Source organism: Lactuca virosa, chromosome 4, assembly GCF_052849685.1.
Source record: "Lactuca virosa cultivar CGN04683 chromosome 4, Lactuca_virosa_CGN04683_v6, whole genome shotgun sequence".
In the NCBI taxonomy this organism is placed as follows: Eukaryota; Viridiplantae; Streptophyta; class Magnoliopsida; order Asterales; family Asteraceae; genus Lactuca; species Lactuca virosa.
The window spans coordinates 531,544,567-531,567,772 of record NC_136429.1 but is presented as its reverse complement, the minus strand read 5'-3'; the positions used below and the strand labels follow the sequence as shown (position 1 = coordinate 531,567,772).

The 23,206-nt window shown below is 38.8% G+C and overlaps 1 protein-coding gene across 1 annotated transcript; it reads right to left on the bottom strand.

The window, feature by feature from the left end:
• Window positions 1–17,883: 17,883 nt before the first annotated feature.
• LOC145109547 (uncharacterized) lies at window positions 17,884–19,873 on the bottom strand. The gene is made up of 6 exons (XM_079046731.1): window positions 19,421–19,873; window positions 19,208–19,290; window positions 18,972–19,108; window positions 18,838–18,887; window positions 18,672–18,746; window positions 17,884–18,578 (listed from the first exon to the last, which is right to left on the bottom strand). The coding sequence occupies exons 1-6, from the start codon at window positions 19,645–19,647 to the stop codon at window positions 18,026–18,028; spliced, it is 1,125 nt and encodes a 374-aa protein (XP_078902857.1). The 5' UTR covers window positions 19,648–19,873; the 3' UTR covers window positions 17,884–18,025.
• Between the last annotated feature and the right edge of the window lie 3,333 nt (window positions 19,874–23,206).

Below are 23,206 nucleotides of genomic sequence, written 5' to 3'. Positions count from 1 at the left end.
CAGCTATGGACTCAGTGCCTATCGAATAAACATTGGTAGCTATGGACTTAGTACCTATTAGATAAACATTGGTAGCTATGGACTTAGTACCTGTTAAATAAACGTTGGTAGCTATGGATTTAGTACCTATTAGCTGAACACTGGTAGCTATGGATTTAGTACCCGATGAATGAACTTTAGCAGCTATGGAATTAGTGCTTTACGAACAAGAATTGGCAGCTATGGACTTAGTGCCTATCATATAAACCCTGGAAGCAATGGGCTTCGAAATGAACGAATGCAGGATAGATGATTCTTAGGGTAGATCCGTAAGAGTAAGGAAGATAATGGGGATGGGTAATTGGGTTGATTGTTTGATGTTTAAACATAATAATTAAATTATTGTGGGTTGAAAACCCTATGTACTCACCAGGTTTCCCAACCTGACCCACTCAAGCTTATTTGTATCACATGTGTCGATATGAAGCTACTTTACACTGAGAGATTTAAAAGAGATGTAGATCACTAGTGTAAATGAATGTAAGTTCTATTTATGCTTATGTTTATGTATTGACGATGACATCATATTTCTTCGGAAATGCTCTGATAACGTATTTATCATGTTTTTTTTCTAGGAACAAATTCCGCAACATTTTTATTAAAAGAGGTACTCTGATTTTTATAAAGCATAAACAAAATCAGTCTTTTCTGGCCGAAAAAATGGGGATGTCACAAGTTCCTCTTAACGTCTGAATCCATAAAGTCACTGACTTGGTGACTTTACATGTCCCAAACATGTCCAAACTCCAAAAATGGTATTCTACTTCCATGAAAATGGTCTTAACTCTTTCATGAGCCCATTAAGACCTCCAAGATGACAACTTTCTGTCCTAGGGAGTCATTTAGCACCAAGGGTGGCAACCCTTTGCCTGTAAATGGGATTTGGACTATAAAGCTTCATCCTTTGGACCAGAATGACTTCAAAACCAAACTACACTAGATCTAAGCATACTTGAGGAAAGTTTATAGCTTTATACCTCAAGGTGATATGAAATGGAACCCCAATCTCGGATCTACTGCTTTCCCCTTTGATCCTCCACCTTGCTATGCTATTCTCTTGCTTGGAAAAAGGCTTCATAACATTAATATGCTCTCTAATGGCTTTCTAAGCTCCAAGAATACTCAATGGAGGATTAGGGTTTCATGGTGGTTGTCTAAGGATGAAAGGGAGGCTGACCCTTGAAGCATTATGTTCTTTATATAGTGGCATACCCTAAAAATTAGGGTTTAGGAACTCTGAGCATACGCTGGGTGAACGCCTCTTCGCACCCGCGTCACTTACTCTTCTACGCTTGGCGTACCACCAGCTTACGTTGGGCGTACTCGCGCGCCTACCACCTTGCATGCATGGTCCTTTCTTGCCATCTTTCTCCATTAAGGACCAATAATGCCAATAACTTCAAAGTGCTATAACTTCTTCATTCTAAGTCCGTTTCCGACGAACTTTATATCCATGAAAAGGTGGCGGGAAACCCTACGCTCTTAGTCATACTCCAAGCCTAAAACCTTCCGAATAAACTCGAGACCCATAACAGACCGAATCGCCCCTACCTTTTGGCCTCCGAGACCACAACCGGGTACTTTAAAAACTAGGTGTTACAGGAGGGGTAATGTGACATCCCCATTTTTACGGCCAGAAAAGACCGATTTTGTTTATGCTTTATAAAAATCAGAGTACTTCTTTTAATAAAAATCTTGCGGAATTTGTTCCCAGAAAAACATGATAAATACGTTATCAAAGCATTTCCGAAGAAATGTATTTTTATCCATTTTAAAACATTTGGGATGTCATTGTCAATACAGAAACATAAGCATAAACCGAACTTACATTCATTATCACTAGTGATTTGCATCTCTTTTAAATCTCTCAGTGTAATGTAACTTCATATCGACACCTGTGATACAAATAAACTGAGTGGGTCAGGTTGGGAAACCTGGTGAGTACATAGGGTCTTCAACCCACAATAATATAATTATTATGTTTAAACATCAACAATAAACCCAATTACCCATCCCCATTATCTTCTTTACTCTTAAGGATCTACCCTAAGAATCAACTATTCCTCGTTTATTCATTCCTAAGGATCATCCTAAGGAATCGGCACGAAGTCCATCGTCACCGGGGTTTAGGCACTAAGTCTGCATAGTCGCCAGGGTTTTGGCACCAAGTCTGCATGATCGCCAAGGTTTATACAACAGGCACTAAGTCCGCATAGTCGCTAGGGTTTTGGCACCAAGTCTGCATGATCGCCAAGGTTTAGGCACCAAGTCTGCATGATCGCCAGGGTTTAGAGTACACCGGGTGAACACATCGTTCACAACACCTACAGGTTGCGAGCCTGCTAGTGTTCCACTGGACTGTCTAGAATAGTCCGTGGTTGTCATCCATACTCTGCTGAATGACGGGGCCATCATTTGGGAAAAAGGCTTCTCTCATCGTTTACCTCTCACCCTTACCTCATAGTCTATATCACCTCTCAACTCATCATCCAACTCATATTTCATCTACCCATGTTTTACCCAACATATTAAGTAGATATAAAATACATATACAGTTTAAATTCTTTAAAACATGTATAAAAATCTTTCACCCAGCATAGCCAACGAGTATTCAGACAATATGCACACATAGCACGTAGTTTATATTAAAATACTTCATATCTATGTGTAATATGAAAGGGACTATGCACTCACACATATAAACAACAATATTTATATACACATAGCACGTATTTTATAAAATATTTCATATCTATGTGTAAGATGAAAGTAACTATGCACTCACACATATAAACAACAATATTTATATACACATAGCACGTATTTTATAAAATACTTCATATCTATGTGTAAGATGAAAGTAACTATGCACTCACTTGATAAGACAATGATCGGACAGCACCTCGTCTCTTAAAATAAACTTTTCTGATAAAACCGGGATGTTTTTCTTGAAAACCGGGCTTCTCGCGGGCAGAGTTTCGGCTCGGAAACTTCACTTCTCGGGATCCTCGGGGCTTCGGAACTTGCCTCGGGGATCGGGAATGATACCGGGGCTTCGGGATAACTCTCGCAAGAAAAACGAGGCAAAACGGGAGAGAGAGAAGAGAAAAGGAGCAAAGGAATCGGCTGCCTTCGCACCCTTTATATAGGGGTCGAAGCCTCGCATTACGCTGGGCGTAATGCTCAGCTACGCGGAGTGTACGCCTCGGATCGTCATCGCTTACGTCACGCTTCGGGGTACACTGGGCGTACTCAACTCTACGCTGGGCGTAGTTCGGATAGGGTCAGCAACTCCTTCGGATAAGCTTTGGTATGCGTGCCACAATCTTCAAAAATTCATAACTTTCGCATACGAGCTCCGTTTTCGACGTTCTTTATATCCACGCGTAGGTGAGACTATGCTTTACAACTTTCGTTTAGACTTCGTCGGCTAGTTTTGATTTATTTTTATTACATTATTTTTAGTAGGCCGGGACAGGAAAACTCCGTTATAAATTCATAACTTCTTCATCTGACGTCTGTTTTCGTCAGTCTTTTTATCGTTGCACTACTAATGACGAGATCTTCGATTCTCGTTTAGATTGTTTCGGCTAAAAACCACTCGATCTCAAATCGAGTATTCGGGCTGCATACCGCTAAGTCAAAACTTAGAAAAATCATAACTTCCTCGTACGAAGTCAGATTTGGACGTTCTTTTTATGCACGCTCGCGGTTTAACGAACTCTACAACTTTCGTTTAGATTGCTAAGGCTAAATATCGCTCTAACATAAATTCAATTTTTTTACGTCATTCAGCATCGTGCCGGTTCTGTCGCGAAACTTCGACAGGTCATAACTTCTTCGTTATAACTCGGATTTCGGCGTTCTTTATATGTACGGAATCCTTGTAACATATACTATAACTTGGTTAAGATTACTCCTTCTAAATAATCTTTCATCAAAAAGTCATTTTTGATGCTCATCGTCTCTAAATTGACTAGGCCGGATCTACGGGCGTTATAATTATCTCCCCCTTAGGATGATTATGTCCAGGAATCATCAACGAAATAGGGCTTGTATAACGATTCCATACGCTATCTTTTCATCCTAGGTACTAACCGTAACTTCTATGTTTCCTCGAAAGAGTATTTAACTCTATGGCTTTCTTGACCGCAGACGATGCCCAATCTTGCATCTGCTTATCGTACTATGTTGGACTTTCAATCATAACCTTCGAGTTACACAATAAGTCCTTATTGTGGACTCCTTCTTCTTCTTAGGATAAAAACTTTCCCTTATCTATTGCAACAGACCGATGGGTCGTGCTCTATTGACCTCTCATCGTACGATGCGACGCTTAGACTCGGTCTTTTTAAAGTTAAATTCCAGAATGGAATATACCTTCCTTCATATTCTAATGTGATATAATCACATTTCAGCATGTAGCATTTCTACCTGCAAACTTCTTTCAACAACGAGCGCGTTACCAATGATCGTATTGATTTCAATCTTCTGACTTCAGTCAAATGCTGCATCGAACTCGGTTCTCGGAACCACGTAACAAGCTCATCGTAGTCAGACTCAATTTGATATGACCACTAGGGTCGGAATAACAATCATCCTACTAGTCATTACCGAAACAATGGTAATGACATATTTGAATAAGACGGAATCAATTACTGGCTTCTTGGTAACCTTGTGACTTTCCCTGATCCAAGCGTGAGTCATGTGCTTCCGGTAGCATATGCATCTACTACCTTTCACACCTACTCATACTCGTCCCAAGTATTGTGTCACAGTTTTCCAAGTCACCATACAAGAAAATCACATAACAGTTTAACACATCAGATAACAAAACGAAGGCTTTATTATTTCTCGAAACTATTACATAGGTGTTCAAGTTCACCCTAGGCTATGCCTCCAATAGGCTACATGATATGATTCTATCCTCTTGGTTACTTCATGACTTGGCCTTCAGGTATGAATTCCTCAACCCATAATAATATAATTAGTATTTTCACTTATCAAACAATCAATCCAATTACCCACCCCCATTATATTCCTTTATTTCGTAAAGATTTACCCTAAGAACCGTTTACCCTTCTCCCATTCATTCCTAAGAATTGCCCTAAGGAATTGGCACAAAGTCTAGTATTGCCATGGTTCTTAGATCACCTCTGGTGAATACGCAGTTCAAAATAATTAATGAACACCTAGTTCAAGAACACCCATTGAACACACTCCGTTCAATAATACCTAATGAACACCTAGTTCAAAAACACCTAATGAACACTTAGTTCAAAAACACCTAATGAACACTTAGTTCAATTATCCCTGACGAACACATAGTTCAAAACATCTAGTGAACACTTAGTTCAAATATCCCTGGTGAACTCAATCACCTAAGGAACACAGAGTACGAAAGCTCTTAGTTCAAACCACGTGGTAATAATGTATATCTCGATCCTGCAAAACCACTAATACATATAAATCATATTTCTAAAACAATCTATCCCATCCCGTCGATCCCCGCATACTGACCCTATACTATGATCTTATGAGATCTAGCCTAAGGAATCGATATGAACAACAAACTGACGAAGCTGCTTCGGAAATTCCCTGGCAGCAAACGAGGATCAATAAAGACATCAAATGAGGGGAATGGAATAAGTTTCACCACGAACCTTCATTCGTAAAAGAAAGAACCACAAGACATTTTAAGTCAGGGGTAGTTATCTAGATAACAATGCCTAGGCGTGGTCCGACTATCATGAGGTATTATACCTCCAGACTCTACCTATCCCAGCATCGAACTTTGCCTAGCAGTGGCCTGAATACATGAGGTATTTCTCCCCCAGACGCACCCTATCCAGCAATATAACACCAGACATACCTAGCAGTGGTCTATTACCGACACACTTTATTAGGCCGTCTACGAAGTTCCCTTAATTACTTCGTGAAAGAAAATGCTGACATATGAAGCTCGGTCGATCACTTCATAAAAGAAACGCTGACTCCGAAGCTCTCTCAAAATAAATGTATGGGGAAATACTACTAGAGTACTCCTGTACGCTCCCGTAACCGACACACAAAATTGTCAAAAAGACTTTGTACATGATAGTACTTCTGGCACATTATAGTACTCTGGTATGCGAAAGTCTCGTACCCGAGAACATAATAGTACCCTGGCACAAGCAGCACCCAAGACACAGAGCTTTGAAAAGGACTTCGTACATAAAATGTACTTCTGTACGTAGGACGTACTCCACCGATCATCAATCTCGCAACGCACGTACTCTTAAATAGAGACTACCCAATGTCCAAACTTAATTGAACTAAACATCCCATTTAAGCCTTAACCCATCACTAGGCAAACCTACAATACTTATAATCAATTTCCGATACTATCTCCGTTTAGGCAACGCCAACTAGTGTATACTTAACGCAAGGTTTTAAGTAATAATATCATATATACACATATTAACACATATTGAACCATATCTGATTCGCACGTTGTATATCATCAAATATATATATATATATATATATATATATATATATATATATATATATATATATATATAACACGTTTTGAGCAATAGCAAATATTTCACACAAATATATATATTTCATACTTTAATCAATGCTCGTATTAAAATCACGTTCCTAAAAGGGACTATACACATGATACCTTATCGAATGAACACATAGTTCAAAAATACATAATCCGTACTCCCGGATCTAAAATTTACCTCATTACCTAATCCATATTCCCGGATCTAAAACTAACCTCTTGATCTGATCCATACTCTCGGACCTAAAACTAACCTCTTGATCTGATCCATACTCTCGGATCTAAAACAAGTTTATCTCTTTATCCTTTTATCTCATGGTCCAACCCATCTTTTATCACCTACCAACAACCTCATCTACCTATGTTCTACCCAACATATTTGTAGATACGAAATACATATACAGTTTAACTCATTAAAACTTATACAATTATCCATTCCACAATCATCTCAAATAAACAACAATATATTATACACATAGCACGTATTTCATAGCAAATACTTAATATTTATGTGTTAGAAGAAAGTGACTATACACTCACACATATAAACAACAATATATATACATAACACGTATTTCGTATAAAATACTTCATAATTATGCGTTAGAAGAAAGTAACTACACACTCACTTGATCAGAAGATGATCGGACAGCACTACGGCTTGTAGAAGTAGTATTCTTCGGTGGATCTGGAAGATCTTCACAAAAATTGGCTTCTCGCGGGCAGAGCTTCGGCTCGGAAACTCTTTTCTTCTCAGGGTCTTTAGGCTTCGGGACTTGCTTCGGGTCTCGGGGTTGATACCGGGGCTTCGGGGGTACTTCTTTCCACGTAAATCGAGGAAATATGAGTGAGAGGAGAGAATTTGAGCAACCAAACTCGGCTGGCCCTTCAAATCTATTTATTGGGCAAAATTTGCCTTTGCCACGTCGTGGTCACTTCTTGCCACGTCGTGGGTTTAAACGTCATTTCATGAGTCATCGTCCACTAGCTCTGTCAGGCTCCAGAATGCGTCAGAAGCTCTGCCACGTCGTGGCCACTCTTGCCACGTCGTGGTCTCTGACACAGCTTTGGGGTTCGCTCCCCGAACGTTAGAAATTCATAACGTTCGCATACGAACTCCGTTTTCGACGTTCTTTATATCGACGCGTAGGTGAGATTATGCTCTACAACTCTCGTTTAGACTCCATCGGCTAATTTTGACTTTAAATTTTAATATATTATTAATATATTATTTTTAGTAGGCCGAAACAGGAAAACTCTGTTCGAAACTCATAACTCCTTCATCTGAACTCTGTTTTCATCTGTCTTTTTATCGTTGGACTACTATCGATGAGATCTTCAATTCTCATTTAGAAAGTTTTGGCTAAATATCACTCGATCTCTATTTCGAGTATTCGGGCTGCATACTGCTAAGTCGAAACTTCAGAATATCATAACTTCCTCATACGAAGTCAGATTTGGGCATTCTTTTTATGCACGCTCTCGGTTTAACGTATTCTACGACTTTCATTTAGATTGCTAAGGTCAAATATCGCTCTAACATAAATTCACTATTTACGTCGCGTTGTGTCGTGCCGGTTCTGTCGCGAAACTTCGACAAGTCATAACTTCTTCGTTATAACTCGGATTTCAGCGTTCTTTATATGTACAGAATCCTTGTAACATATACTACAACTTAGTTAAGATTATTCATCCTAAATAATCTTCTATCAAAAAGTCATTTTTGACGCTTATCATCTCTAAATTGACTAGCCCGGATCTACGGGCGTTACAATTATCTACCCCTTAGGATGATTACGTCCCAGAATCATCAACGAAAATAGGACTTGTATAATGATTCCATACGCTATCTCTTTATCCTAGGTAATAACCGTAACTTCTATGTTTCCTCGAAAGAGTATTTAACTCTATGGCTTTCTTGACCGCAAACGATTTCCAATCTTGCATCTGCTTATCATACTATGTTGTACTTTCAATCGTAACCTTCAAGTTACCAAATAAGTCCTTATTGAGGACTCCTTATTCTTCTTAGGATAAATACTTTCCTTTATCTATTGTAACAGACTGATGGGTCGTGCTCTACTGACCTCTCATCACACAATGTGACGCTTAGACTCGGTCTTTTTAAAGTTAAATTCTAGAATGGTATATACCTTCCTTCATATTCTAATTTGATATAATCACATTTCAGCATGTAGCATTTCTACCTGCAAACTTCTTTCAACAACGAGCGCGATACTATCGATCGCATTAATTTCAACGTTCTGACTTAAGTCAGATGTTACATATAACTTGGTCCTCTAGACCATGTAACATAGTTATCGCAGTCTAACTCAAATTTATATGACCACTAGGGTCGGAATAACAACCATCTCACTAATCATTACCGAAACAAGGGTAATGACATACTCGAATAAAACGAAATCAATCACCAGCTTCTTGGTAACCTTGTGACATTCCCTGATCCAAGTGCGAGTCCTGTGCTTCCGGTAGTATATGCATCTACTACCTTTCACACCTACTCATACTCGTCCCAAGTATTGTCTCGCAGTCCCCAAGTCCTAAAATCACAAAACAATTTAACACATACGAATGTGTCCAAATAATCATAAACAATTTCCCTAGACTCTACTAGGACTTCTTCATTGCGTATCTTCAATCATCAATTCTACTTCAACTCGATTGGTGATGGAAATACCGGGTGATGAGACAACCTCAAGAATTACACCAATTTCTCCATCATCCTGCCAATCGAAGGTGTACTTCAGACGTACCGTACTCCTCTAAACGTACTGTTATTTCATAAAACATACTCTAAAGGCAAGATACCACTCTTACGATATCTTCTGATAGGTGTCATCCACTATCATAAGCCTTTTTCATTTCCTCCATTTACTCAATTTCTCTACGAGTCTTCACCATGACCCTTTGTGCACCCAAGCAGACATTCGGTGTACCAAGCGAGAATTTTTAAGATAAGAAAGCTTTAATTACGATAAACGTATAAATCTCCTTATCACCCCGAAACGTTTACATGCTAGTTCTAATATCGTAGTCATACGCTTAGAATCCTACACACATAAGGTTTCCAGATCCGGTCGACAACAGACCATAGATCCGAACAAACAATATCATATATGGCAAACATATAACATTTAGCACATAAAAGCATTTTAGGCAATTTTCCTAAAATAAACTAGTGCTTGTGTCAATTTAGGTGTACTACCTAACATATTTTAGACATACTCCTCACAATCATTACTTAGCATTCTAAGTTTAAGTCTAGAAATTTCCTACAAATTCCTAGTTCGCTTAAACTAATGCTCTGATACCAACTGTGACATCCCCAATTTCACGGCCAGAAAAGACCGATTTGTTTATGCTTTGTTTTTAAAATCAGAGTAATCTTTTAAAGAAAACAGTTGCGGAATTTGTTCCCAAAACAAAAATATGATAAGAATTTATCAAAGCATTCCTGTAAAGAAATGTATTTTCATTATATAACAAAATCTCGGGATATCATGTTCAATACAGACGAAAAGCATAAACAGAACAAAATATACCTTACAACAGTTATTCATAACTACTGGCCTATAATCCAAAATCTCTCGTTATGTCAGCCAACTTATGCTCTCGTGCCATAACCTGTAATATAAAGAAAACTGAGAGGGTCAGGCTTGGGAGCCTGGTGAGCATATAGGGTTTTCAACCCACAATAATATAATTATTATTTTCACTTATCAAACAATCAATCCAATTACCCACCCCCATTATATTCCTTTATTTCGTAAAGATTTACCCTAAGAACCGTTTACCCTTCTCCCATTCATTCCTAAGAATTGCCCTAAGGAATTGGCACAAAGTCTAGTACTGCCATGGTTCTTAGATCACCTCTAGTGAATACGCAGTTCAAAATAATTAATGAACACCTAGTTCAAGAACACCCATTGAACACACTCCATTCAATAATACCTAATGAACACCTAGTTCAAAAACACCTAATGAACACTTAGTTCAAAAACACCTAATTAACACTTAGTTCAATTATCCCTGACGAACACATAGTTCAAAACATCTAGTGAACACTTAGTTCAAATATCCCTGGTGAACTCAATCACCTAAGGAACACAGAGTACGAAAGCTCTTAGTTCAAACCACGTGGTAATAATGTATATCTCGATCCTGCAAAACCACTAATACATATAAATCATATTTCTAAAACAATCTATCCCATCCCGTCGATCCCCGCATACTGACCCTATACTATGATCTTATGAGATCTAGCCTAAGGAATCGATATGAACAACAAACTGACGAAGCTGCTTCGGAAATTCCCTGGCAGCAAACGAGGATCAATAAAGACATCAAATGAGGGGAATGGAATAAGTTTCATCACGAACCTTCATTCGTAAAAGAAAGAACCACAAGACATTTTAAGTCAGGGGTAGTTATCTAGATAACAATGCCTAGGCGTGGTCCGACTATCATGAGGTATTATACCTCCAGACTCTACCTATCCCAGCATCGAACTTTGCCTAGCAGTGGCCTGAATACATGAGGTATTTCTCCCCCAGACGCACCCTATCCAGCAATATAACACCAGACATACCTAGCAGTGGTCTATTACCGACACACTTTATTAGGCAGTCTACGAAGTTCCCTTAATTACTTCGTGAAAGAAAATGCTGACATATGAAGCTCGGTCGATCACTTCATAAAAGAAACGCTGACTCCGAAGCTCTCTCAAAATAAATGTATGGGGAAATACTACTAGAGTACTCCTGTACGCTCCCGTAACCGACACACAAAATTGTCAAAAAGACTTTGTACATGATAGTACTTCTGGCACATTATAGTACTCTGGTATGCGAAAGTCTCATACCCGAGAACATAATAGTACCCTGGCACAAGCAGCACCCAAGACACAGAGCTTTGAAAAGGACTTCGTACATAAAATGTACTTCTGTACGTAGGACGTACTCCACCGATCATCAATCTCGCAACGCACGTACTCTTAAATAGAGACTACCCAATGTCCAAACTTAATTGAACTAAACATCCCATTTAAGCCTTAACCCATCACTAGGCAAACCTACAATACTTATAATCAATTTCCGATACTATCTCCGTTTAGGCAACGCCAACTAGTGTATACTTAACGCAAGGTTTTAAGTAATAATATCATATATACACATATTAACACATATTGAACCATATCTGATTCGCACGTTGTATATCATCAAATATATATATATATATAACACACGTTTTGAGAAATAGCAAATATTTCACACACATATATATATTTCATACTTTAATCAATGCTCGTATTAAAATCACGTTCCTAAAAGGGACTATACACATGATACCTTATCGAATGAACACATAGTTCAAAAATACATAATCCGTACTCCCGGATCTAAAATTTACCTCATTACCTAATCCATATTCCCGGATCTAAAACTAACCTCTTGATCTGATCCATACTCTCGGATCTAAAACTAACCTCTTGATCTGATCCATACTCTCGGATCTAAAACAAGTTTATCTCTTTATCCTTTTATCTCATGGTCCAACCCATCTTTTATCACCTACCAACAACCTCATCTACCTATGTTCTACCCAACATATTTGTAGATACGAAATACATATACAGTTTAACTCATTAAAACTTATATAATTATCCATTCCACAATCATCTCAAATAAACAACAATATATTATACACATAGCACGTATTTCATAGCAAATACTTAATATTTATGTGTTAGAAGAAAGTGACTATACACTCACACATATAAACAACAATGTATATACATAACACGTATTTCATATAAAATACTTCATAATTATGCGTTAGAAGAAAGTAACTACACACTCACTTGATCAGAAGATGATCGGACAGCACTACGGCTTGTAGAAGTAGTATTCTTCGGTAGATCTGGAAGATCTTCACAAAAATTGGCTTCTTGCGGGCAGAGCTTTGGCTCGGAAACTCTTTTCTTCTCGGGATCTTCGGGCTTCGGGACTTGCTTCGGGTCTCGGGGTTGATACCGGGGCTTTGGGGGTACTTCTTTGCACGTAAATCGAGGAAATATGAGTGAGAGGAGAGAATTTGAGCAACCAAACTCGGTTGGCCCTTCAAATCTATTTATAGGGCAAAATTTGTCTTTGCCACGTCGTGGTCACTTCTTGCCACGTCGTGGGTTTAAACGTCATTGCATGCTTCATCGTCCACTAGCTCTGTCAGGCTCCAGAATGCGTCAGAAGCTCTGCCACGTCGTGGTCTCTGACACAACTTTGGGGTTCGCGCCCCGAACTTCAGAAATTCATAACTTTCGCATACGAACTCCGTTTTCGACGTTCTTTATATCGACGCGTAGGTGAGATTATGCTCTACAACTCTCGTTTAGACTCAGTCGGCTAATTTTGACTTCAATTTTAATATATTATTAATATATTATTTTTAGTAGGCCGGGACAGGAAAACTCCGTTCGAAACTCATAACTCCTTCATCTGAACTCTGTTTTCGTCTGTCTTTTTATCGTTGGACTACTATCGATGAGATATTCAATTCTCATTTAGAAAGTTTTGGCTAAATATCAATCGATCTCTATTTCGAGTATTCGGGCTGCATACTGCTAAGTCGAAACTTCAGAAAATCATAACTTCCTCATACGAAGTCAGATTTGGGCATTCTTTTTATGCACGCTCTCGGTTTAACGTATTCTACGACTTTCATTTAGATTGCTAAGGCCAAATATCGCTCTAACGTAAATTCACTATTTACGTCGCGCTGTGTCGTGTCGGTTCTGTCGCGAAACTTCGACAGGTCATAACTTCTTCGTTATAACTCGGATTTCAGCATTCTTTATATGTACGGAATCCTTGTAACATATACTACAACTTAGTTGAGATTATTCATCCTAAATAATCTTCTATCAAAAATTCATTTTTGACGCTTATCGTCTCTAAATTGACTAGCCCGGATCTACGGGCGTTACAAAGTAACTATGCACTCACATATATAAACAACAATATTTATATACACATAGCACGTATTTTATAAAATACTTCATATCTATGTGTAATATGAAAGTAACTATGCACTCACTTGATAAGACAATGATCGGACAACACCTCGTCTCTTAAAATAAACTTTTCCGATAAAACCGGGATGTTTTTCTTGAAAACCGGGCTTCTCGCGGGCAGAGATTCGGCTCGGAAACTTCACTTCTCGGGATCCTCGGGGCTTCGGAACTTGCCTCGGGGCTCGGGAATGATACCGGGGCTTCGGGATAACTTTGGCACGAAAAACGAGGCAAAACGGGAGAGAGAGAAGAGAAAAGGAGCAAAGGAATCGGCTGCCTTCGCACCCTTTATATAGGGGCCGAAGCCTCGCATTACGCTGGGCGAAATGCTCAGCTACGCGGGGGGTACGCCTCGGATCGTCATCGCTTACGTCACGCTTCGGGGTACGCTGGGCGTACTCAACTCTACGCTGGGCGTAGTTCGGATAGGGTCAGCAACTCCTTCGGATAAGCTTTGGTATGCGTGCCACAATCTTCAAAAATTCATAACTTTCGCATACGAGCTCTGTTTTCGACGTTCTTTATATCCACGCGTAGGTGAGACTACGCTCTACAACTTTCGTTTAGACTTCGTCGGCTAGTTTTGAATTTATTTTTATTACATTATTTTTAGTAGGCCGGGACAGGAAAACTCCGTTATAAATTCATAACTTCTTCATCTGACGTCCGTTTTCGTCTGTCTTTTTACCGTTGCACTACTAATGACGAGATCTTTAATTCTCGTTTAGATTGTTTCGGCTAAAAACCGCTCGATCTCAAATCGAGTATTCGGGCTGCATACCATAAGTCGAAACTTAGAAAAATCATAACTTCCTCATAGGAAGTCAGATTTGGACGTTCTTTTTATGCACGCTCACGGTTTAACGAACTCTACAACTTTCGTTTAGATTGCTAAGGCTAAATATCGCTTTAACATAAATTCACTTTTTTTACGTCATTCAACGTCGTGCCGGTTCTGTCGCGAAACTTCGACAGGTCATAACTTCTTCGTTATAACTCGGATTTCGGCGTTCTTTATATGTACGGAATCCTTGTAACATATACTATAACTTGGTTAAGATTACTCCTTCTAAATAATCTTCCATCAAAAAGTCATTTTTGATGCTCATCGTCTCTAAATTGACTAGGCCGGATCTACGGGCGTTACAGGTAATGTTGTGCAACCTCCACTCAAATTCACGTACAAAAGAATGAAGTATCAAAAAAGGATGACTGTAACATCCATAAACTTCATGTAAAATTTAAACTTTTCAAACATTTCAAAACCATCCGTTGTTTACAAATTGTTTTCAAAACAATCCAATATCAGAGTTTTCCCAGAAATCACAACATGAAAAATGAGGAGGTGCACGATCAAGCCTTCGCCTTTCCGCGATCATCCGAAGTACCTGAAACAAAATCCACAACTGTAAGCACGAAGCTTAGTGAGTTCCCCCAAAATACCCGCACAACAATAACACACATATAATAACAGCATACTATGGGCCCAATCAACCATCGGTTTGGAATGCCCCAAGCCCTCAACCATCGGGTTGGAATGCCAACATATTATGGGTCCAATCATCCTCGGGATGGTATACCCTTGGCCCACAACCATCGGGTTGGAATGCCCACATACTATGAGTCCAATCATCCTCGGGATGGAATACTCTCGCCCACAACAATCGGGTTGGAATGCCCACATACTATGAGTCCAATCATCCTCGGGATGGAATACTCTCGGCCCATAACCATCGGGTTGGAATGCCTCGGTCTGTTAGCTCATGCATAAAGCAAAAAAGCCTCAACCACCTATCAAACATATTCATATATATCAGATAATCACATAACAGTCTACAGACAGTCAAACTGATCTACAGATCATTAAGCATAGCGACATCCTATCTATCAGGATACCAATCTAACCGATCATAACCACATAGAAACATCCTATCTACTAGGATACCGATCTAACAGATCACAACAGTAATAAAGCAGGATAACAATCCAAAGGGCCGACCTTGGTGCCTTCGACCCTTGAGTATAGTGAGGAAACCTCACCTCACAAGTAGTGCTGAATCAAGAAGATCAAACCCCAACTCTCAGCTCCGATCTCGACTGCCTACAACCACCATGTGACTTACTTCATTAAAATCCCGAATTACCAAAATACCCCTTAAAGTCATACTTGGTCAACCATGGTCAAAGTCAAGGGTCAACAGTCCATGTTGACCCAACTCGTCGAGTGCATCTAGCAACTCGTCGAGTTCCTTCAGTGTTTAGAAAATCGGGAAAAACCCTAGCCAACTCGCCGAGCTATCTCATCAACTCGCCGAGTTCGCTCAGTATCCAGAAGGCAGGAAAACCCAAACCAACTCGTCGAGTTGGCAGGGCAACTCGTTGAGTTTTCCTTTCCATAATGCATTCAGACACTTCCAAGCGATACCAAAGCCCCAAACTATAGATCTGGTCCCCTAGGATTGAGATAAAACGTAAAGTTGCTAACTTTACGTCCATGCATGGCATCAAAGGGGCTAAAACACTCAAATAAGGCTTATCAAGGGATTTAGGGCATGAAGGGGGGGGGGGAATACTTGATAAAGCTAGGAACTTTAGGCTCAAAGAGCCACAACACATCCAGATCTGAAGTGGCAACTTCAAACGATGCATCATTTCAAGAATGACTCCAATATGGATCAAGAATAACAATATCTTTACATAGAAGTAGATCTAAGCAATAAGAGGCCAAGTTATCGACTTTATACCTCAAAATGGTTGCCACAACAGAGTAAACACCAGATCTATAGCCTCTCCCTTCAGCCAACTTCTTCAAGTTCTTGTTCCTTCCAAAAGAGCACCAAAAATCACTCTTTAAGCTCACACACACACACACAATAAGAGCAAAAGCGCGAACTAGGGTTTTTCTCTGAACAAAGAGGCGATGAAGGAGGCCAACAATGAAAGTCAAGGCCTTTAAATACGGTGCAAACCCTAAGAATTAGGGTTTTCATGTCCAGCCTTCAACTCATCGAGTTGGGGCCTTCCAACTCGTCAAGTAGACATTGAAATATACACGGGCATTAAACACTCTACACTACGAGTTGGAGCCTTCCAACTCGTCGAGTTGCCCTGGAAAGACATATATATATATATATATATATATATATATATATATATATAAGCTTTTAAATTGATACCTGAAAATTGGGATGTTACAATGACACACGCATGAGGGACCACTAACCTGCCAACAGGCCTGCAAAGGTAGTGGGATGGCAGGGGCATTTTGGGAAATTCTAGGACCAGCTGTCATTCTAGTCTATATGAAGGAAGGGACACCTTTAGGGGAGGCATATGATTATTCTTCATAGAAGTTTCTATTCTTGGGAGATTTGTAGCATCTCCAACAGCTACTACTTTCTATCATTTTCATTTCCTTAATTGTATTGCAAGTTTTCTAAAGAGTAATACAATTTGCTGTTGATCCTTGGATCTTTCTCTGTTATTTATTTGGTTCCACAACAACAAATTTTTTGAACAAATGTAAAGTTTAATGGTTATACGTATACAAACGTTATAGTTGGTTGACCATATGTTTAAAACAAAATTCAATGATATTTTTTGTACAATTTTAATACTTCGTTATCTTTACAAGTCATTTTCCTTATAAAAATCTATTACTTGTGAGAGATGGGAATGAACAATTTTGTTTGATCTTCTAAAATATAAAAAACTAATACTTCTAAGAGAGAGGAAAAGAAGATTTAATTTTACAATTAGATACCAAACTATTTAAAGTGTTCAGAAAATACCATCCATGTGCAAAATTGTTAAAAATAAAGAAATAACATGGGGACTCACTATAGTGGTTAAACCGATCAAATTTGTCAAATTTTAGAACATATGTAAAAAAAATGCACTTGAAACCTACAACGTTTGTTCAAAAACACCAATGTTTGTTCGAAAACACCCCAAACCTGAAATGTTTGTTCAAAAACACCCCCAACAACTTCAAAACACTACATGATTAATTTTTTGGCCGGAAAGTGCAGGTTTGCCCAGGAAGGTGGTTGCGTATGATGGTTTGAAGTGGTCGGGGTTTTTTTTTAAACAAAGTTTGGGGTGTGCTTTGAACAAAGGTTCAAGGATTAAGGTCGTTTTTAGAAAATTGGATTCAGCCATCCACAGAAAAGAAAAAATAAATAAACAAAAACAAACAATGCAAACCAGAAAACCTCAAGATGCTTATCACAGCATACCAAATCTTGAAATAAAATTAAGGAACAAAAGAAACCACTCTCATCATCTTTGCTTATCACAGAAGTTGTGATGAAAATAAGAAACAAAAGCCTACACACTTTTATTTAACGACCACCACCACTACGATGGTTGCGAATACCAACAGCTCTTGATGCCATTGCCCTCAGATTTACTGTAGCAGTTGCAACCGAGTTTCTTCTCCCTTGTTGTTCAGACCCTCCAAACGCCCCCATGAACTCCTCTCTCTGCAATCTCAATGCCAAAGCCGCATCCTCATCTTGCTCCGGTGGTGCCACCACCACCACCTCCCGCCTCCTCCTCCTCCTGCTCACGCTATTATCTCCGGCTGCTCCACTGTTGAGTAACACCACAGAGGCAGGACGAAAGCTCTGTTGTTGTCTCAGATTATGATGATGGTGGTTAACAGTCCTCCGCCTCCTTTCCAAGCTTAGCTGTTCTCCTTCAGGACTATTTAACGCCTCAACAACACTCCGGTATTGGCTCCTCCTCCTTGCCGGAGGGCTTTGGAGGTCAGTGGATTGTAATGTCTTTGAACCTCCTCCTCCGCCCACCACCTTTCTTGCCTCTATTTCTTGTGGAAACAAAAGCTGTATCGTGTTCCATAGAACTGTATTTATGGTGCAAGATCTTCCATTGCTGGAACAAACTCACAAAATCAAAGAATCCATTAGAACTACAAATCTGTAAAGAGGATTCTAATTGAAACCTAAAATTGGTGAGGTAGTGTACCTTATAAGCTGTCTGCATTTTGGGCACTTTTTTCCGCATTTATCAGCAGCAGATCTCAGACATTTCTTGCAGAAACTACACCATTTTGAAAGCAAAATTAAAACCCTAATGTAAATCGGGTGTCTTTTTATTGATAGATTAAGATTTAAGAAGTTATGATATTTACCTGTGCCCACAAGAAGTGGTGCTTGGTTCGAAGCAAATTTCTAAACAAATCTGTGGAGAAAAAATAGATATGTTCAAACTGATAGAAGAGAACAAAAGTGAACAGCAGGGAGATATGATCTTGCTAGAACTTACAGCACAAGAGAGTTCTTCACGAAGTCGATCAATGCATGGAATGGAAGAGCTTTCTGACGTCGATTCTTTTGATTTCTCATCCTTTTTACTGTTAATATCCACAAGAATCTTCTGTTCTTTCTTCTCTTCTACGATTTCTGTTAATTTATTATACTCAGATTAGGGCTTAATTCAAAATGTTACCAAATAAGGTTTCCTTGATGAAACTGCACCTAAAAGGTAAAAGACGGACTAACCTTCTCTAGAAACTTCCTCTTCGTCTAGATCAAGAACAGCCACAGGTAACGAAACAGGACTCTTCCTCTGATCTCTGCGTTTTCTGAACCACCACGCATATATCAATTTTAACAACTAATTTGACACTTAGAAAACCGCAATCTCATCAGAACCATTTGAAAAGAACCGAGGAATAGATGATGAAAGTCATTGCATAAATTAGGGTTTCGTACCTTCTAGAATTAGTAGGTGGAGTTTTGAACAGCGGATCTGAGCGTCTCTTCTGTTTAGCATCACGATCCGGCGTATCTTCAACGACAAGCGACGCCATTAACAATGCTTCTTCGTCCCAACCAGCCATGGCTGCTACAGATCTAAACCCAGGGCTGAACACACAATTCCCTTTTTCTCCATTTTCAGATTGTTTTGGAGAGCTCCGTTTTGGCTGTTCATCCATCATTTTCTCAAGCTTCGGTGCTTTGTTGTGTCACAGTGAACGTACTTCCGCGTGTGCCTTTGAGAGAGAGAGAAAGAGGGCTTAGAGAGAGAAGATGTGAATGAATTGACATTGACGGCTGGATTTTGAATTTCTTTTTCTTTTTTATTTCACTTGTTTTAGGAGGATTCTAACGGCTAGTATTTAGAGTATGTATTCTGTGTAAGCAGATGCTCACGCTCTATGGTGAACCCTCCCTTCCAGGCATCCACAACTACAAGGACCACACACAACCGTCGATTAATGGGGTACATGTATGGGCTTGATTAACAAGCCTGATAACTGATAAGTGATAAATGATGATAATCCTGCATGGGCTATTTTCCAGAGCATAAAAACCGGATTTTTATTATCCAAACTTTAGTTGTCCATCAAAACTTTGTAAGGGCGTAAAAATTAGCCCAATAAGATATATCGGATAGTTTATTATTTAACAGTTCTTACCTGTATGTATGGCCGTCTTAAATCCTATTATACATGATGGCGGCGTAGGAATTTTAATTTCAAAATTGCCGCATACAGCCCAACTTAACCAAAATTTGTTGAAAGCCAAAGTTTTTAATTTTAAAAGTTATTTCACCATCGTGCAATCAAATATTATGAACCAAATAATCTAATTGTTGACCATATACAAAAGGAAGGGGGTGTCGGAATTGTCGGACTATATATATTTGTATTATTACGTTGTATTAGTTTTAGTCATTTAGTGTAGTCTATATTCTTTAGCATAGCCCATCATGTATTCGGTCATCTGGTTGGCCCGGCCCGTATTACTCTTGTGTATTATTTATATTTGATTGAACGAAAGTTTGGTTCATGGGAAAATATCCAATTAGCATGATATCATAAGATTAGGTATCCTAACCCTACCTTTCCGTCCAGCTACTTTTTCTCATCGTCATCTCGTTTTTTTTTTCCGATTCTTCTTCTCTTTGTCCATGGTCACTGGTGATCAAATACCCATTGAAAAACCTTCCTCCTCCATTAACATTAAGTTTGTTGTTCCTTTGGTCTTTGATCTTGATCAAATGAACTATGATCTATAGCAAGAACTATTTAAAACCCACTGTATTGGGTTTGGTCTCGATCAACATCTCAAACCTCCTAAAGAAAACGCTTCAATGAAAAAGCTTCATCTTCTTCCGAATGGAATCGTCATGACTCCATTGTTAAATCATGGATTTATAGCACCCTCTCCACATTTCTTCTTCAAATGGTATTAAAGAAAAAGGCGACGACCTATGGTCTTTGGAACAACTTGGAAACTTGTTTCGTGACAAAAAAGAATCCCGAGCAAATCAAGAGACTGAACTTCGCAACATCACCATGGGGGATTCTTCGGTTTCCACGTATTGTGCTCGTATCAAGAAGATTGTTGATCAACTTGAGAACATTGGAGCCCCGATTACTGATCAAAACTTGGTGTCTCATCTTCTCAGTGGCTTCCTCCAAGTTCTCATACATCATCATCATCGTACGTCACATTGAGTCGTTTCCCTCATTCATGAAGGCTCGCTCCATGCTTGTTGTGGAAGAACAAGAACTCCTGCATGATCACAACAAGAACTCCATGACTTTTCACAATGATCATTCTTCTTCTCCTCGAGTGTTAAGACGACACGTTCCAACACTCCTCTCGTGGGGGGAATTCTTCACGTGGCAACAATAGAGGTGGTCGAAATCGGGACAGAGGAGGTTGTTTCGACGGTGGTCACTCCGGCAGTGGACAGTCGACTTACTGTCCCCTACAAACTCACTTGGTTGGGCGTACAGATGGTACCCCCTCGATCATGCTGTTGCGACGTCTCAACACAACTATCATGGTCTTCTGCGCACTCCAAATTCATCGACCCAACATGCTTCAACCGGTCTCAACAGTGCTACCAATCAAGTCCATCATTTTTTGGGCCACCTAATGCGAAAACCCTAACTGTTTAGTGTTCGTTTTATGTTCACTAAATGATTTAAAAAGTCTATTTTTACCCCCAGTTTTAAATTTTTACTTAGTTTTTAAGCTTAAAAAAGGAAAATTTTTGTTAAATTTAGTGATGGATTTCAAATATCTTGGTTGATGTTTCTTTGTTCCATTCAGTTGGGATTGACATGCTTTGGTGGGTCCCTCGTCGCATATTCGATAGGTTGGTGAAAGTTAGGCTTCCTTTTATCAAGTCCAAAGCTCTTAAACGAATTTACGGATCATTAGCTTATTTTTACAAGTTCGCCTAAGTGTCTTAGGTCTCCATCACCTATTCGACGGGTATCGGTGGGAGTTGGTTTTTGTGACAACCTATTATTATTTATCTTGTAAAAGTCAACATAAGTCAAACATATCAAATTAAAGTCAAACTTATTGATTTGTTAATTTAATAAAAGTTAAATTAATGTTTTTAATACATATAAACACTTAGTAAAAGTGTTGTAAAGTTAAGAAGTTGAAATCCAAGGAAAACCGAGGATTCTCGTCTTAACCGAAAACCCTCGCAATTTCATTCTTTCTTCGGACCGAAAACCGAAGGCCGCAAACCGTTTGCAGCCAAGAACCTCGGACCGCAAACGTGCGAGGCCGAGAACTAACTTCAATAGAAAACCACCCGGAGGGTTTCCTCCTCGCATGCTCATCTCCTCAGTTTCAGCAATCTTATCCTCCTCAGTTTGAGTTCCCAACCGAGAACCCTTCCTCGGTTTGTGTTCTTGGCCGAGAACCGTTTACAGCTGAAAACTCCTTGTATAAATATAAGATAACCGAAAATTAAGTTCATTCTTACACATATCAGCCGAAATCTCAACATTTTCTCTCAAGAAGTTCAACTGAAAACCTCCCATCTCCTCTCAAGAACATGCGAAATTCTCATTCTTATGAATTCCATGCGAAAATCCATTGTTTCTTTATTGAATCTAGCAAGTATCATTCCTTGATCATGTTTTCATTTTAAAACACCTTCCAATCATATATTGGGCCGAAAACATCAAATCACACTAGTTTTCACGAAGAACACGAAAAACACCTACACACTATTCTAAGGATTATTGTAAGTCTTTTTTACAATAATTAAGTGTTGTTTAACACTTTAAACATTTTCTAGACTATCTAATTTATACTTAATTTTATTTTAATATAAATTAGGATTTGGTCTTTATCACGAGGTTTAACTAGTGGATTTAGCTATACTACACCATATCTACAACCGGAAACTCACAAAATGTGAGTTCATACCCCCTGCATTTTTACTATTTTCACTCTTTTAGGGGGGATACAAGTCTAACACAAGAATATTGTGTTTACAATCAAATGATTTCTAAATATTTCTAAAACAACTTTAAAATACTGAAACTATTTCAGATATTGTCAAACTCTTTTAAACTTATATTTTGCCACAATTATATATATATATATATATATATATATATATATATATATATATATATATATATATATATATATATATATATATATATATATATATATATATATAAAATAAGATTTAAAGGGCTTAAGACTAATACTTCACTTTAGTTCATTTTC

Coding starts and splice junctions, on each gene's coding strand:
- LOC145109547 (XM_079046731.1), bottom strand. CDS start 19,647: ATGATGGATGAACAGCCAAAACGGAGCTCTCCAAAACAATCTGAAAAT. Junction 19,109..19,207: donor AGAGGAAGTTTCTAGAGAAG/GTTAGTCCGTCT, acceptor ATAAATTAACAG/AAATCGTAGAAGAGAAGAAA. Junction 18,579..18,671: donor AAATGCAGACAGCTTATAAG/GTACACTACCTC, acceptor AGTTTGTTCCAG/CAATGGAAGATCTTGCACCA.